The 15413-nt window shown below is 42.3% G+C and overlaps 1 protein-coding gene across 1 annotated transcript in view; it reads right to left on the bottom strand.

The window, feature by feature from the left end:
* The window catches only part of fbln5 (fibulin 5), a 120385-nt gene that overhangs the window by 85139 nt on the left and 19833 nt on the right, over positions 1-15413 (bottom strand). The window contains exons 3-4 of the mRNA XM_073039221.1: positions 13879-13927; positions 11448-11723 (exon numbers count right to left, since the gene is read on the bottom strand). Coding sequence (XP_072895322.1) covers positions 11448-11723; positions 13879-13927 — 325 coding nt within the window. The remainder of the gene's footprint in view (positions 1-11447; positions 11724-13878; positions 13928-15413) is intronic.

Here is a 15413-nt window from a genome sequence, read left to right as displayed (position 1 = left end):
GGCCTACCTCTTATTCTTGAACTGTGGCCTTTAGTTCCCCCCTTACCACCATTCCGGGCCCCAGACAGTCCTTCCAGGTGAGGCAACACTTCATCTGCGAGTCTGCTGGAGTCGTCTATTGCATCCGGTGCTCCCGATGCGGCCTCCTCTACATCGGCGAGACCCGACGCAGGTTGGGGGACTGCTTCGTCGAGCACCTACACTCCATCCGTCACAATAGACAGGACCTCCCGGTTGCCACCCACTTCAACTCTGCATCTCATTCCCATCTAGATATGTCCATACATGGCCTCCTTTACTGCCATGATGAGGCCAAACTCAGGTTGGAGGAGCAAAACCTCATTTACCGTCTGGGTAGCCTCCAGCCTAGTGGTATGAACATTGAATTCTCCAATTTCCAGTAATTCCCTCCCCCGCCCCCTTCCCCTATCCCAGGTCCCTCTCTGCCTCTCTCCCCTTTCAACTTTCTGCTCCTTTACCTCTACAGTTCTTTCATGCTTATCCCCTCCCCCCTTTATCCTTCCTCTGATTGGTTTTCCACCTGGCGCCTCTAGCCCTTCCCCCACCCCTATCTCTATTACTGGGCTTCGGCCCTCTCTTCCCCCCCATTCCTGATGAAGGGTCTCGGCCTGAAACGTTGGCTACTCTTTTCTCACGGATGCTGCCTGACCTGCTGAGTTCTTCCAGCGTCGTGTATGTATTCTTTGATCCACAGCATCTGCAGTCGTATTTTTGTGTTTTGGGCCTTAAGTTCTGGACTCACCCATCAGTGGGAACATGCTTCCTGCCTCCAGCGTGTCCAATCCCTTAATAATCTTATATGTTTCAATCAGACCCCTCTCATCCTTCTAAATTCCAGTGTATACAAGCCTAGTCGCTCCAATCTTTCAACATATGACAGTCCCGCCATTCCGGGAATTAACCTTGTGAACCTATGCTGCACTCCCTCAATAGCAAGAATGTCCTTCCTCAAATTTGGAGACCAAAACTGAACACAATACTCCAGGTGGGGTCTCACCAGGGCCCTGTACAGCTGCAGAAGGACCTCTTTACTCCTATACTCAATTCCTCTTGTTATAAAGGCCAGCATGCCATTAGCTTTCTTCACTGCCTGCTGTACCTGCATGCTTGCTTTCATTGACTGATGTACAAGAACACCTAGATCTCGTTGTACTTCCCCTTTTCCTAACTTGACTCTATTTAGATAGTATTCTGCCTTCCTGTTCTTGCCACCAAAGTGGATAATCTCACATTTATCCACATTAAACTGCATCTGCCATACATTCGCCCACTCACCTAGCCTGTCCCAGTTACCCTGCATTCTCATAACATCCTCCTGACATTTCACACTGCCACCCAGCTTTGTGTCATCGGCAAATTTGCTAATGTTACTTTTAATCCCTTCATCTAAATCATTAATGTATATTGTAAACAGCTGCAGTCCCAGCACCGAACCTTGTGGTACCCCACTGGTCACAGCCTGTCATTCCGAAAGGGACCCGTTAATCACTACTTTGTTTCCCATCAGCCAGCCAATTTTCAATCCATGTCAGTACTCTGCCCCCAATACCATGTGCCCTAATTTTACCCACTAATCTCCTATGTGGGACCTTATCAAAGGCTTTCTGAAAGTAATTGCTACCAGGAGGAAGGAGGTACAGAAACCAAAAGGCACACATTAAATGATTCAAAAACAGAGTCTTCCCCTCTGACAGCAGATTTCTGAATGGACATTGAACCCATGAACACTACCTCACTACTCTTTTGGACTACTTATTTAATTTAACTATTTAATGTTTATTATCAAAGAATGTATAAATTATACAACCTTGAGATTTGTTTACTCAAAAGCAGCCACAAGGCAAGAAACACAACAGAATGCAATTTAAAAAAAATAAAAACCAACCCCCAATGCGCACAGAAAGAGAAAAAAAAGCAAGTCATGCAAACAATAGATGCGAGCACAACAGCATTCCAAACCGAATTGAGTCCTTTAATCCAAATTCCCGGAGTAGGCCCAAAGCCTACTTTCATCATATTAGTTCGGTTCATCATATTAGTGGGGCAAATCGCTGCAAAGTTCACAGACAGGAAGCAGAGCAGCTGGGGACAGTCTCACAGCTTTAGAGCTATGAAGAGAGGAGCCAGCATTTAAATTGTCCAAATGGTGGGTTGTGCCCTCATTAGGACCCGGGTCCTGCCAGAGCAAACCGCTTCAGGCCGAGAATGTGCCTCCAAGTGATTTGCCGATTGGCCATTCTTGACATCTCCAAATCTGCTCGGCACTTAGATCAATCCACCCTTGCCTCGTCTTCACCTCTCCGAATCATTCACTCCAGCCAGCACAACTCCAACTCCCAAGTGCGTGGATTTTGCAGCACACCAGCAGGGCACATCTCCTCTCTGTGGTGATAGTTTACCTCAACTTACTTCAAAAAAACTGTTATTAGTAATGGTTTTAATCAAATTCCTTTGGTCTCGAACTACCAGTAAGCTGTTGCACAACTTCAGTGACGCCATCATAAACCGGAAGTATATATATTAGTAATTCATAGATTTAGTCACATGCCGGTGATATTAAACCTGATTCTGATTCTGACTTTATGCAGCCTCAACACACTTATTCAATATGTACACTATTTATTTTACTGAATGGTGTTGGTTAAAATTTCCTTTCATCCCTGAACTTGATGGCCAACAAGTTAAGTAAATATTCTTGGGCAAATAAATAGAAAATTACTTTTGCGAAAGGAGCCTGCTTGATTGGCACTCAGCCCAGCAGCCTAACCTGGACTCGCTCAACTACTGGTACAAAGTGACTTCTTTAGATATCTCATACAAAATGCAATACAGGAATTTGCCATAACTCATTTGATCACACTCCCCAAACCCTTGATTCCTACAGCTTGGGAGTACAAATACAAAGGAAAACTTGGGGAACAGCACCATCTACGAATTATTATCAGTGAGCATTAGACTTTCTTTTGAAAATCTGTCACCGGTACTAAATGCTGGAACCCTCATCCTCGCAGTGGTTGGAAAAACATCACCTAAAGGGCAACAGCCCATCAAGAAAGCAACTCATTACTGTTGTGTGTTTAATATTTAAGTAATATTTGAGTAATCTTGTAGATATGTTGTTGATTAAGCATACTTGTTCATTTAAAATAATTCATTACAGCTTCTAAATAATTAATTACAGGGACAGGTTACAATTGAATCCAAGGGGGATCAATACACTTGCGGGCAGATTTACTAGAGCTGTTGGGAGCGGTTCAAACTAACAGGGCAGGGGGATGGGGATAGGGCGAGAATGAGCCAGCAGGTTTACAAGTAGTTAATGAGTATAACATGAATGTAAAGAAGGACAAGCCAATGATTGGGTACAAATGCAGACTGAAGAAACAGTTAAGTTGTACCACAGAGGCAAAATTCAAAAGGGCGAAGAATGCAGGTCTGAAGGTGCTGCATTTAAATGTGTGTAGCACTCGGAATAAGGTGGACAAACTCATGGGGCAATTAGAGATTGGTTGGTATGACATCGTGGGCATCATTTGAGTTGTGGCTGAAAGAAGGCCATAGTTGGGAGCTTAACATCGAAGGACAGGCGGGAAGACATAAGTGATGGTGTGGCTCTGTTGGTAAGAGGTGGAATTACATCTTTAGAAAGAGGTGACAAAGAATGTTGAATTTTTGTGGGAGGGGTTAAGAAATTGCGCAAGTAAAAAAACCATTATAGTAGTCTCCAAATTAGACTCCAAATAGTAGTCAAAATAGTCAAAACTTATCCTTGTAAACGGAACAAGTGCTACACCCACCCTTACACTTCCTCCCTCACCACCATTCAGGGCCCCAGACAGTCCTTCCAGGTGAGGCGACACTTCACCTGTGAGTCGGCTGGTGTGATATACTGCGTTCGGTGCTCCCGGTGTGGCCTTTTATATATTGGCGAGACCCGACGCAGACTGGGAGACCGTTTCGCTGAACACCTACGCTCGGTCCGCCAGAAAAAGCAGGATCTCCCAGTGGCCACACATTTTAATTCCACGTCCCATTCCCATTCTGATATGTCTATTCATGGCCTCCTCTATTGTCAAAATGAATCCAAACTCAGGTTGGAGGAACAACACCTTATATACCGGCTGGGTAGCCTCCAACCTGATGGCATGAACATTGACTTCTCTAACTTCCGTTAATGCCCCTCCTCCCCTTCTTACCCCATCCCTGACATATTTAGTTGTTTGCCTGTTCTCCATCTCCCTCTGGTGCTCCCCCCCCTCCTTTCTTTCTCCTGAGGCCTCCCGTCCCATGATCCTTTCCCTTCTCCAGCTCTGTATCACTTTCGCCAATCACCTTTCTAGCTCTTAGCTTCATCCCACCCCCTCCGGTCTTCTCCTATCATTTCGCATTTCCCCCTCCTCCCACTACTTTCAAATCTCTTAGTATCTTTCCTTTCGGTTAGTCCTGACGAAGGGACTCGGCCCGAAACGTCGACACCGCTTCTCCCTATAGATGCTGCCTAGCCTGCTGTGTTCCACCAGCATTTTGTGTGTATGTTGTTGTTTGAATTTCCAGCATCTGCAGATTTCCTCGTGTTTGCTGTCAAAATATGGGGTTAAGATTGCAAAGGGAGCTGGAAAAGGCATGTAATTAAGGTAATGACATAACTGTAATGGGGGACTTCAATATGCACAGGGATTAGGAAAATCAGGTTGGTGTCAGATCGCAAGATAGGGAATTTGTTGAATGCCTACGAGATGGCTTTTTAGAACAGCTTGTGCTTGAGCCTACTTGGGGAGAGGCTATCTTAGATCGGGTGTTTTGTAATAACCCAGATCTTAATAGGGAGCTTAACATAAAGGAACCCTTAGGAGGCAGTGATCATAATATGATTGAATTCATACTGCAATTTGAGAGGGAGAGAAGCATAACTCACATGTATCAGTATCACAATGTAATAAAGAGAATTACAGAGGCATGAGAGAGGAGTTTGCCGAGGTGGATTGGAGGAGGATACTGGCAGGGATGACAGCAGCGAAGAAATGGCTGAAGTTTCTGAGGGTAGTTCATAAGACACAGAAGAGATATGTCCCACAGAGGAAGAGATTCTCAAATGGCACTGGTAGAAAACTGTAGCTGACAAGGGAAGTAAAGAGCTGCATAAAAGCTCAGGAAAGGGCATATAAAGTAGCAAAAGTGAGTGGGAAATTGGATGATTGGGAAGCTTTTAAAATCCAACAAAAAGCTACTAAAAAAGCTATATGAAGGGAAAAGATGAAATATGAGGGCAAACTAGCCAATAATATAAAGCAGGATAGCAGAAGTTTTTCAGTAATATAAAGAGTAAAAGGGAGGTAAGGATTGATACTGGACCACGGGAAAATGATGTTGGTGAGGTAGTTATGGGGGACAAAGAAATAGCAGATGAACTTAATGGGTACTTTGCATCTGTCTTACTGTGGAAGACACTAGCAGTGTGCCAGAGGTCTGTGAGTGTCAGGGAGCAGGAGTGAGTGCCATTACAAACTTCTTAAGGTAGATAAGTCACCTGGGGCAGATGGACTACATCCCAGAGTCATGAGAGAGGTTTCTAAAGAGATAATGGATGCATTGGTCATGATCATTTCAAGAATCACTTGATCCTGGCATGGTCCCAGAGGACTGGAAGATTTCAAATGTCACTCCACTCTTTAAGAAGAGAGGAAGGCAAAATAAAAGAAAGTATAGACTAGTTAGCTTAACCTTGGTGGTTAGGAAAATGTTGGAGTATATTATTAAGCATGAGGTTTCAGGGTACTTGGAGACTAATGGTAAAATAAGTCAAAGTCAGCATGGTTTCTGTAAAGGGAAATCTTGCCTAACAAATCAGTTAGAGTTCTTCGAGGACGTAACAAGCAGGATGGACAAGGGAGAGGCAGTGGATGTCATTTACTTTGACTTTCAGAAGGCGTTTGATAAGGAGCCACACACGAGGCTGCTTACCAGGATAAAATCCTATGTCGTTACAGGAAAAGTACTGCTATGGATAGTGGAATGGCTGACAGGCAGGAGGCAGCCAATGGGAATAAAGGGGCCTTTTCTGGTTTGATGCCAGTGACTAGTGGCGTTCCTCGGGGTTCAGTATTGGGGCACTGCTTTTCCCATTGTTTGTCAATGATTTAGATAATGGAATTAATGGCTTTGTGGCAAAGTTTGTCGATGATATGAAGATAGGTGGAGGGGTAGGTAGTGCAGAAGGACTTAGACAAATTGGAAAAATCGGCAAAAAAAGTGGCAGATGGAATACAATGTTGGGAAATATAGGATAATGTATTTTGGTCAAAAGAACAATAGTGTGGACTATTATCTAAATGGGGAGAAGATTCAAACATCAGAGGTGCAGAGGGACTTAGGAGTCCTCGTGCAAAACACCCAGAAGGATAATTTAATAAAGTTCTATGGTAAAGGAGGCAAATGCAATGTTGGCATTTACTTCAAGGGCAATAGAGATTAAAGGCAAGTAGGTAATGCTGAGCCTTTATAAGACAGTAGTCAAGTCACACTTGGTGTATCGTCAACAGTTTTGGGCCACATATCTCCGAAAGGATGTGTTGTCGTTGGAGAGAGTCTAGTAGTTGTTCACAAGTATGATTCTGGGAATGAAGGGGTTAACATGTGTGGAACATTTGTGGGCCTGTATTCACTGGATTATAGAAGGATGTGGGAGGATCTCATTGAAACATACTGAATGTTGAAAGGAGTAGATAGTGTGGATATGGAGAGGATGTTCCCTATGGTGGGAGTGTCCAGAAATAGAGGACACAGACTCAAAGTAGAGGGGAGACCCTTTAAAACAGAGGCAAGGAGAAATTTTTTAGCCAGGGAGTAGTGACTCTGTGGAATGCTGTGCCTCAGACTGCAATGGAAGCCAACTCTGTGCTGCGTATATTTAAGTGAAAGTTGATCAGATCCTGATTGATCAGGGCATGAAAGGATATGGCGAGAAGGCAGGTGTATGGGGTATGTCTCCTGGCCTTATGGTCTTATCCGTATAAATAAGTAAATTGCATACACCGTCACCCTACCACATGATACGTGCGTGCCTCGCTCAAAGTAAACTCAAAATTAGACCTGCATTTTTGACTCCTGTGTCTTTGTTTGAGTTAGCTTAATGTTTTGAAGTTATGGAACATAACAACTATCATCTTCTCAAGGGCAATTATAAGTGTGCATTGAATGCTGACTTTGGCATGTTTTAGTTAAAAAATTAGAGATCACTATTTCTTAATTGCACCAACTGACTCACCCAAGGGTCTTTGACCATCTGCAAGTCGGAAGTGTGATTGAATGGTCTCCATTCATACTGGATGAATTCAGTTCCAACAGTACTCCTAACAAACTCAATATCCACTGACCAGTCTGAACATTCATTCCCACCACACTCGCTGTCTGCAATGAGTACTACCTGCAAACCTAATTACAATTAGGTTGCTTTGACAACATCTCCCAAATCCATGATATCTTCCATCAAGATAGGCAATGGCAGCAGACGTGTTTGCCAGTACCTCCTTCCAATATTTCTGTCCAAGATAGGGACTATTGGAGCTTAGAAATATCAAGGACACCCACCATCCAGGTCATGCTTTCTTTTTGCTGCTGCTATCAGGAAGGAGGTACAGGAGTCTCAGGTCCCACACCACCAGGTTCAGGAACAATTACCCTACAAATATAAGGCTCTTGAACCAGAGGAGACAACTTTACTCACCGGAACACTGAACTGATTCCTGAACTTATGGATTCACTTTTAAGAGCTCTACAGCTCATGTTCTCGAAATTTAATGCCTATTTATTTATTATTCTTATTATTTCCTTTCTTTTTTGTGCGTGCACAGTTCATTGTCTTTTGCACATTGGCCATTTGTCTTTGTGGTGTGCAGTTTGTCATTGAAAGTATTGTACTTCTTTGTATTTACTGTGAAAACCTGCAAGAAAATGATTCTCAGGATTGTATGTGGTGACATAAATGTACTTTGATAACAAATTTACTTTGAACTTTGATATTGTATTGTTTGTTCTTTAAATCCTGGAACACCCCACTCAACAGTACCATGGGAACACTTTCATCAGATGGAGTATAGGAGTTCAAATGGCACCTCACCACCACCTGCCCAAAGGGCAATTATAGGTAGACAATAAATATAAGTGTTTGTAGTGAAATCCGGACTCAGAGTCATGGTTCTTTAACCCAACTCATCCATGCCAACTGTGTTGTCCAGTGAACTAGTTCCCATAGCCCTCTGAACTCCTCCCACCTGTGTACTCATCTAGATGGCTTTAAAATTCCAGACAAAATGAATTTTTAAAGAAGCATTGCCTAATTACCTTATGTCAGCTTGGCTGCATCAACAATCCAGGGTCTGTGACATTAAATCTCATCAACAATTTGAGAATTTGAATTCATTTTGATCGTTACAAAGATGAGAAGTTTGTTAAAAGTCAAAAATTAGCCTTTGACATTTTCATAGAAATGAATTAATGCCCTGTAGTGATGGAAATCTGACACTCTAATAGTTCTGGGCTTTCCGGTCCAATGCCTATGACTCAAGTGCTTATGGACTGGTCTAACAAGACTCTCAGCTGTGTTAAATGGATGCCAGTGATTAAACTGGGCACCTGCCATGATGATCTGATCTTCTAATGATGGTAACATACTGAGAAGGAAATCAACAAGGATGTTAATCTCACAACGTATTAGCTGTGCTTAAATAAAATCAGAATCAGATCAGGTTCATTATCACAGTGTGAAATGTGTTGTTTTGTGGCAGCCACGTAGTGCAAAGAACCCAACGAGGTAGTGTTCATGGGTGCTCAGACCATTCGTAAATCTGATGATGGATAAGAAGAAGCTATTCCTGAATCGATGGGCTGAATGGCCTGATTGTGCTCTTCTGTCTTATAGTCAAATCATTGAGTGTTTCCTTTCAGGCTCCCTGATGATATTAACAACATGAGGGCATGTCCTGAGGGTCCCTAGTGATGGATGCTGCCTCCATCAGGCATTGAATATTTCAGGTGTCCTCAATGGTCGGGAGGGTTACCCAACACCCTTCCCTGCACTGCACCCCTGTTTTGAAGAAAAATGTTTCTGGATAAAATCTCATTTGTATCCTAGACATTTCTACTGTTAAATTGCCTTGAATGAGCCTGCTGCCTTGGCTTCATTCAGTTTTGCAGTGAATGCGCTTTACATTTTATTTCTCTCATGTGTTAAGTGCCAACTTCGGTCATTTCTTCCAAATTATACCAATTACTTTGGAGCCATATTTTTTTTCTGTCTGGCAATTTGGATCCACCTTTCCCTTCACTGAAACATGTATTTGAAATGCTTATTCCAGGTCTGCCCTTTGCTTCCCAAGTGTATGTCGATAAATTATATTATTCAGAGAGAATTGGATACATGGTGGTTTTTATTCAAAAGGTGAAATTGTGAATGACTGAATTCCTTTAGGCATTGGAAAAATAGTTAATAAACACTAAATAATTTGCTCACAGTCACGGAGACCGGTAATCTACGAAAGATAACTAAACCAATCCCAACTTGCATCAGTGCTCTAATGAGCAACAGAACCGTACAAAAATCCAACAGGTTAATCGTGTCTTTTAAAGAAGGAAACCTGTTGTCCTCACCTGATCTGGTCTTCTTGTGTTTCAACCTATTGCTAGCATGACTAATACCTTGAATTGTTCACTTTGAGAAGACATTTCATCACCAGCAACTATTGCCTCATCAGCTCATTTTCCTGAGCTGAATCCTCAGAGGAAGAATTTACCTGCAGCTCTTCAAAAAGCACCCATCTGCGTTAACTGAGAACTGTCCTACATGGTTATATAAAACCAATAAATTACCATTCCCAATAGATGTATTCCAGCTGCTGAAAGTTATTAAACCACGTAATTTAGTTCTTTAATAGTCTTGGTGCAGACAAACAGGAGATTTCACGTTAAAGTTTAATTGTTATTCAATCATACATGAATACTCATGAAAGCAGCAAAATGAAACAACGTTCCTCTGGAGTTTGGGTGCAAAACACAGTACCAACAGTCACACACAGCACAAGACACATGTAGCACATAAGATTATGACAGCAGTAGACAGTCACAAACAGTAAGCCCGAGTGTCATGTCCATGGTGCATGGCATGTTGTCATGGAGACATGTTTCTGGAAGAACAAGCTCTCAGCAACATACGTATTCTACAACATAAAGGATGTAGTTGATGCCGGAGTCCGGCGCTGATGCCATTGTGCCACCAGCCGGCCAGATCAAACATCAGAATGGGGAAGAAATGTGATCTAAGAAACTTTGATGGCGGAATGTTAGTTGGTGCCAGATGGGGTGGTTTAAGTATCTCAGAAACTGTTGAACTCATGGAATTTTCATGCACTTTAGAGTTTACAGAGAATGAATGGTGTGAAAAACTAAAACCCTCCATTTCTTTTAGCACCTGCAGTTTCTCTTGTCTTCACTTGACCTAACTTTATTCTTTATTCCTTTAAATTTCTTATTTTTATCTGCACTCTCTAATTCTTGGACTCGCTGTATGCAGTGTGTGCAACTTTGTCTATCTCCTCTATGGTGAGGAAGGCTTCCACTTTGAAACATTGGCACAAAATTCTCCCTCTTTTAGTACATCAAGATGCGACAAAGCCTTCATATATCATGTACCAAAACTTGCATCGTTACTCTAATGTTACGTTTTCAAAATATTAGAGGAGGGTCATTTAGTCCATTGCATCCATACTGTTGAAAGCCACTGTCTTTTCTTAATAACATTTTTATAAGGTTTGTACTTTTGAACAAACTCATGTATTTTTCACACTCACTGGCAGAAAGCAGTATAGCAGCTAAACTAATGGTTTATCCTTTTCTCATTTTCATTGTTTAAGCATTAGTACCTTACCTATATGATGTAATTGTTTTAATTAGCCTATTAACTAATTTATCTCTATCTAAGGAATTTCTCTTATCTTATCTATAAAAGTGATAGATTTTTCAGAAGTGCCATTTTTATTCTTTTCTCTATTCACCTCAGCATCGTTTCTCTGCTCTTTATTTAGCTTGCTCAGTATTTGTATGTTTCATTGTACTGTAAAATAAACTGAAATCTTGGAATTAAGATTGATCGTCATTCCTGATTCCCAGAGGAACCCTAAGGATCAGAAAATAAACAGAAATCCAACAACCCTAATCAATTTGCTTTAGTTTTGGTTCTTTTTTTCATCTGTTGGTCCATATGTCTGCTGGTTATGGCTTATTGAGTAGTGATTTACCTGTAAAATAATGATGGCTAAAATGCTTCCGTCTCAATACCCCACTTCTTTCAAGTTAAAAATCATGATAACATGGAACTGAGCAGGTAAATTTATTTTTTGGCAAATAAGCCCTTGATAATTAAAACGATCACTTACCCACACAGTTGTTGTTTTCATCCACAGTGTAACCAAAACGACAGATCAGAGATCTAGCTCGGGCAGGATACCTGGGAATGGAGGCCGGCTGGTAGACGGATGAACTTTGTGTTTCTGAGTACCTTGATTGTGAAGACATGGGGTAAGATGGATTGGATGGTCCATTTGCCAAAACGAGTGCAGCAGTCCTTGGCAGGCACAGGTATCCACCATTGTGATTAATGCACCTCATGTCCCCTTTGCAGGCATCTGGGATGGTTTGGCACTCATTAATATCTGTAGAAGGGCAGCAAGAAAACACAGCTGAGAGGCTATGCTGACTCTGATTCGTTGTCAGAGGACTATTTAATCATTTCACCCTTCATAAAGATGTCATTCATGGCTCAGTTGATAGCAATTTTCATCAGAGTCAACTCTGAGTTTCACTTCTAACACAAGAACATAAGAAAATAGGAGTGGGAGTAGGGTGCCTGGTCCTTTAGGCCTGCCTCAACATTCATTATGATCAGGGCAGATCTACAGAGGCCTCAACTCTTTTCGTTCTAGTTCCCCATCAGCCTCATTTCCACAGACTTGCAAAAACGTATTCCACTCGAGCTTAAATAGTCCTTAAATTAGTCTCCTGATGAAGGGTTTCGGCCTGAAACGTCGTCACTACCTCCTCCCATACATGCTGTCTGGCCTGCTGAGTTCTGCCAGCATTTTGTGTTCTTAAATTATTCTAATGACTTACTAAGGCTAAAGCACAGAAGTCTAGACTAACACCATAGTGAGGACGTGCTGCACTGTTATTTTTCTGATGACACATTCAACTGAGAGACCAGTTATGCCTGGCACATTTGGTCTGTCAATGGAACGTAAAAGATCACTTGAAACAATAAATGGTAGCCTTACCAGTGATGCTTTCATCTCAAACATAAAGAGTATATGTTATATTGAGTGTTCTGGCTACTACTACTCTCTCATTTGACATTACTAAAAATCTGATCATCTGGTCATCATTGTTACACTGCTTGCAGGAACTTCCTGTGATCACACAATCCCTCAATTCTACCAGTTACTACATACACATCAGCGCAAAAAGCACTGTGGGATGGTATGGAGAGGATGAGAAAGCTGCTATATAAATAAATACCTTTCTTCACCAGCATACATAACTTCTGGTATCCAAGGAGGAAATGTTGAAGATTCTCAGCAGATCAGGCAGCAGTTCTGGAGATAGTTATTGTTTGGGAAGTCTGGAATGAGGAGGCATTTGAGTGTAAGAAAGCCAAATATCAGGGGCTGGTAGGGCAGTTTCAGGGCTGAAGGACGCAATGTGACTCTACAGAGGTGTGGTTTAGAGGTTTTACTGGCTACTTGCTCTGCAGAGCCTACTTTTCCCTTGGCATTACAGGGGCTGCACAGAAAAGAGCTATCAGGGCCATCACACAGCCTGCTGAGATGGCTATGGATCAAGAGGTGTGATATGTGGATCATTGTTGATGGGGCACAAGCCAAGGCCTGGTCAACCCTAGCTGGGTTGCCTGGCTGAGGGTGTCTGATGTTAAAAGACCTGAAACATCTGATTGTCCCAGTTACACCACTGATGATGTGTCTCAGTACATCTTAGGATCTATCTCAGCATCAGCTCAACAGCCCTTCATTAGTTTCTCTGTCTGCAGATGCTGCCTGACCTGCTGAGAATTTCCTGCTTTTGTTTCCAATATTCAGCATTGCTATTTTGCTTTTCAATTTCTCTTCCAGTAGCTCTACACGTGAGCATTGGTATGGCTGTAGCTCCATCTCTCTTCCTGATACAGGGCCCATTGGCCAGCCATTAGCACCAGCAGCAGGCTGAGGTTTAGAACCCTGTCTCCACTCCAGCATAAAGCGGGCAGCAGTGAACATAGAATAGAGAACCTAGAACAGTACAACACACTACAGGCCCTTCGGCCCATGATGTTGTACTGATCCCGTAACCTACTCCAAGATCACTCTAACTCTTCCCTCCCACATAGCCCTCCATTTATTTTTCATCCATGTGCCCCTATTGCACCTGCCTCTATCACCACCCTTGGCAGCGTATTCCACACACCCGCCAATCTCTGTGTAAAAAGAATCAACTCTAACATCCCTAATTACCTTCAAATTATGCTTTCTCATATTAGCCATAACTACCCAAGGAATAAATTGCTGGCTGTCCACTCTGTGTATGCCTCTTATCATTTTATACACCCCTTATCCTCCTTCACTCCAAACAGATGGTAGAAAAATGGAGGATAATGCAAGAGTGAAGGGTTAGATTGATCTTCGAGTAAATTAGTAGATGATCACAACACCTACGCTGTAATGTTCTATACCCTGTGTTCAATAGCCAGATTGATGTCTGTTGGTTCTTGCTGTGCCCAGGAAAGATGCTACATAAACTGGAGTAGTAACTGTGTCTCACCTCTGCATTGTCCCGATGAGCGGTCCAGTCGATAGCCATCAGAACACCGCTGAAATAGAACGAGACAAAACGATCTCTTCATTGAACACATAGAGCAGAGTCAGCAAGAGATTCTCACTTGCCTGTGTCTTACATTAAATTGACATCCGTCCGTAGGCATCCTCTCCATTCCTTGATAACATTCACCCAAAATACTCTGACTGTTAGCTATTTCATGTCCATTTTTCTTGTGTGGAAGTTTGGCAATTTTTTTTAAACAGTGTTCAGTAAAGAAGAGAAGGCAGGAGAATGGGATTGAGAGGGAAAATAAATCATCCATGATTAAATGGTGGAGCAGACCTGGAAGTTGGACAAGTACATGGATTGGAAAGGTTTAGAAGAGTACAAGCCCAAGAGTGGCAAATGGGTCTATCTTGGTTGGTATGCCTTGGTCAGCAAGGACTGAAGTGCTTGTTTCTGTGCTGTCTCGTACTATAAACGCTATGAACCATAACAGCTTTTCCATAATACTAGTTCAGCTTTTCACCACAAGCAACTGTAATGCAGAAACTCTCAAAAAGAGGTCAGAGCTACAAAATGGAATTGGGGGTCACTAACGTCTCCTATTCCCATTTCCATTGCAAAAAAAAAACACTGTCCAACCACTTTCAGCTCATCTCAGCTCACACTACAATGCGGATCCATGTCTTTATTATCTCTAGCCATGATAGTTCCAATGCACTGATAGTTGGCCTCCATCATTCTGACCTCTAAGACCTCACTAGTTATCTAAAGCACTCTTACTCACTTCGATTTGCATGATTTGTTTTCTTTTCAGTTATACCTGGTCACTGCAACTAGACAGGGAAGTAAGCCAGTCTATAAAGGTGGTTACAGTATAATTGCCTCATAGTGAGGGTACTGTAGATAGCTATATCGGTTGGGGATTAAAATCTCCGTTTAAGTTTAGGGCTTTGTGGCCAGTGAACCCAATTCCAATACACCACCACCCCTAACAAATCATGGCTGAAGGATGATTGTAGTTGGGAGCTGAATGTCCAAGGTTACATGTTATATTGGAGGGATAGGAAAGTAGGCAGAGGGGTTGGTGTGGCTCTACTGGTAAAGAATAGCATCAAATCAGTAGAAAGATGTGACTTAGGATTGGAAGATGTTGAATCCTTGTGGGTTGAGTTAAGAAACTGCAAGGGTAAAAGGACATCGATGGCAGTTACAGTTTATACAGACTTCCCAACAGTGGCTGGGAGGTGGACCACAGGTTACAACAGGAAAGAGAAAAGGTGAGTCAAAAGGGCAATGTTATGGTAGTCATGGGAGATTTTATTATGCAGGTTGATTGGGAAAATCAGGTTGGTAATGGATCCTAAGAGAGTGAGTTTGTTGAATGCCTAAGAGATAGCTTTTTAGAGCAGTTTGTCATTGAGCCTACTAGATTGGGTGTTATGTAATGAACCAGAAGCGATTAGGGAGCTTAAGGTAAAAGAACCCTTAGGAACCTGTGACCACAATATGATTGAGTTCAACTTGAAATTTGA

This window comes from Hemitrygon akajei, chromosome 3 (genome assembly GCF_048418815.1).
Source record: "Hemitrygon akajei chromosome 3, sHemAka1.3, whole genome shotgun sequence".
NCBI classification, from domain to species: Eukaryota; Metazoa; Chordata; class Chondrichthyes; order Myliobatiformes; family Dasyatidae; genus Hemitrygon; species Hemitrygon akajei.
Note: the sequence above shows the minus strand (reverse complement) of the source record. Positions and strands in the feature narration are given on the sequence as shown.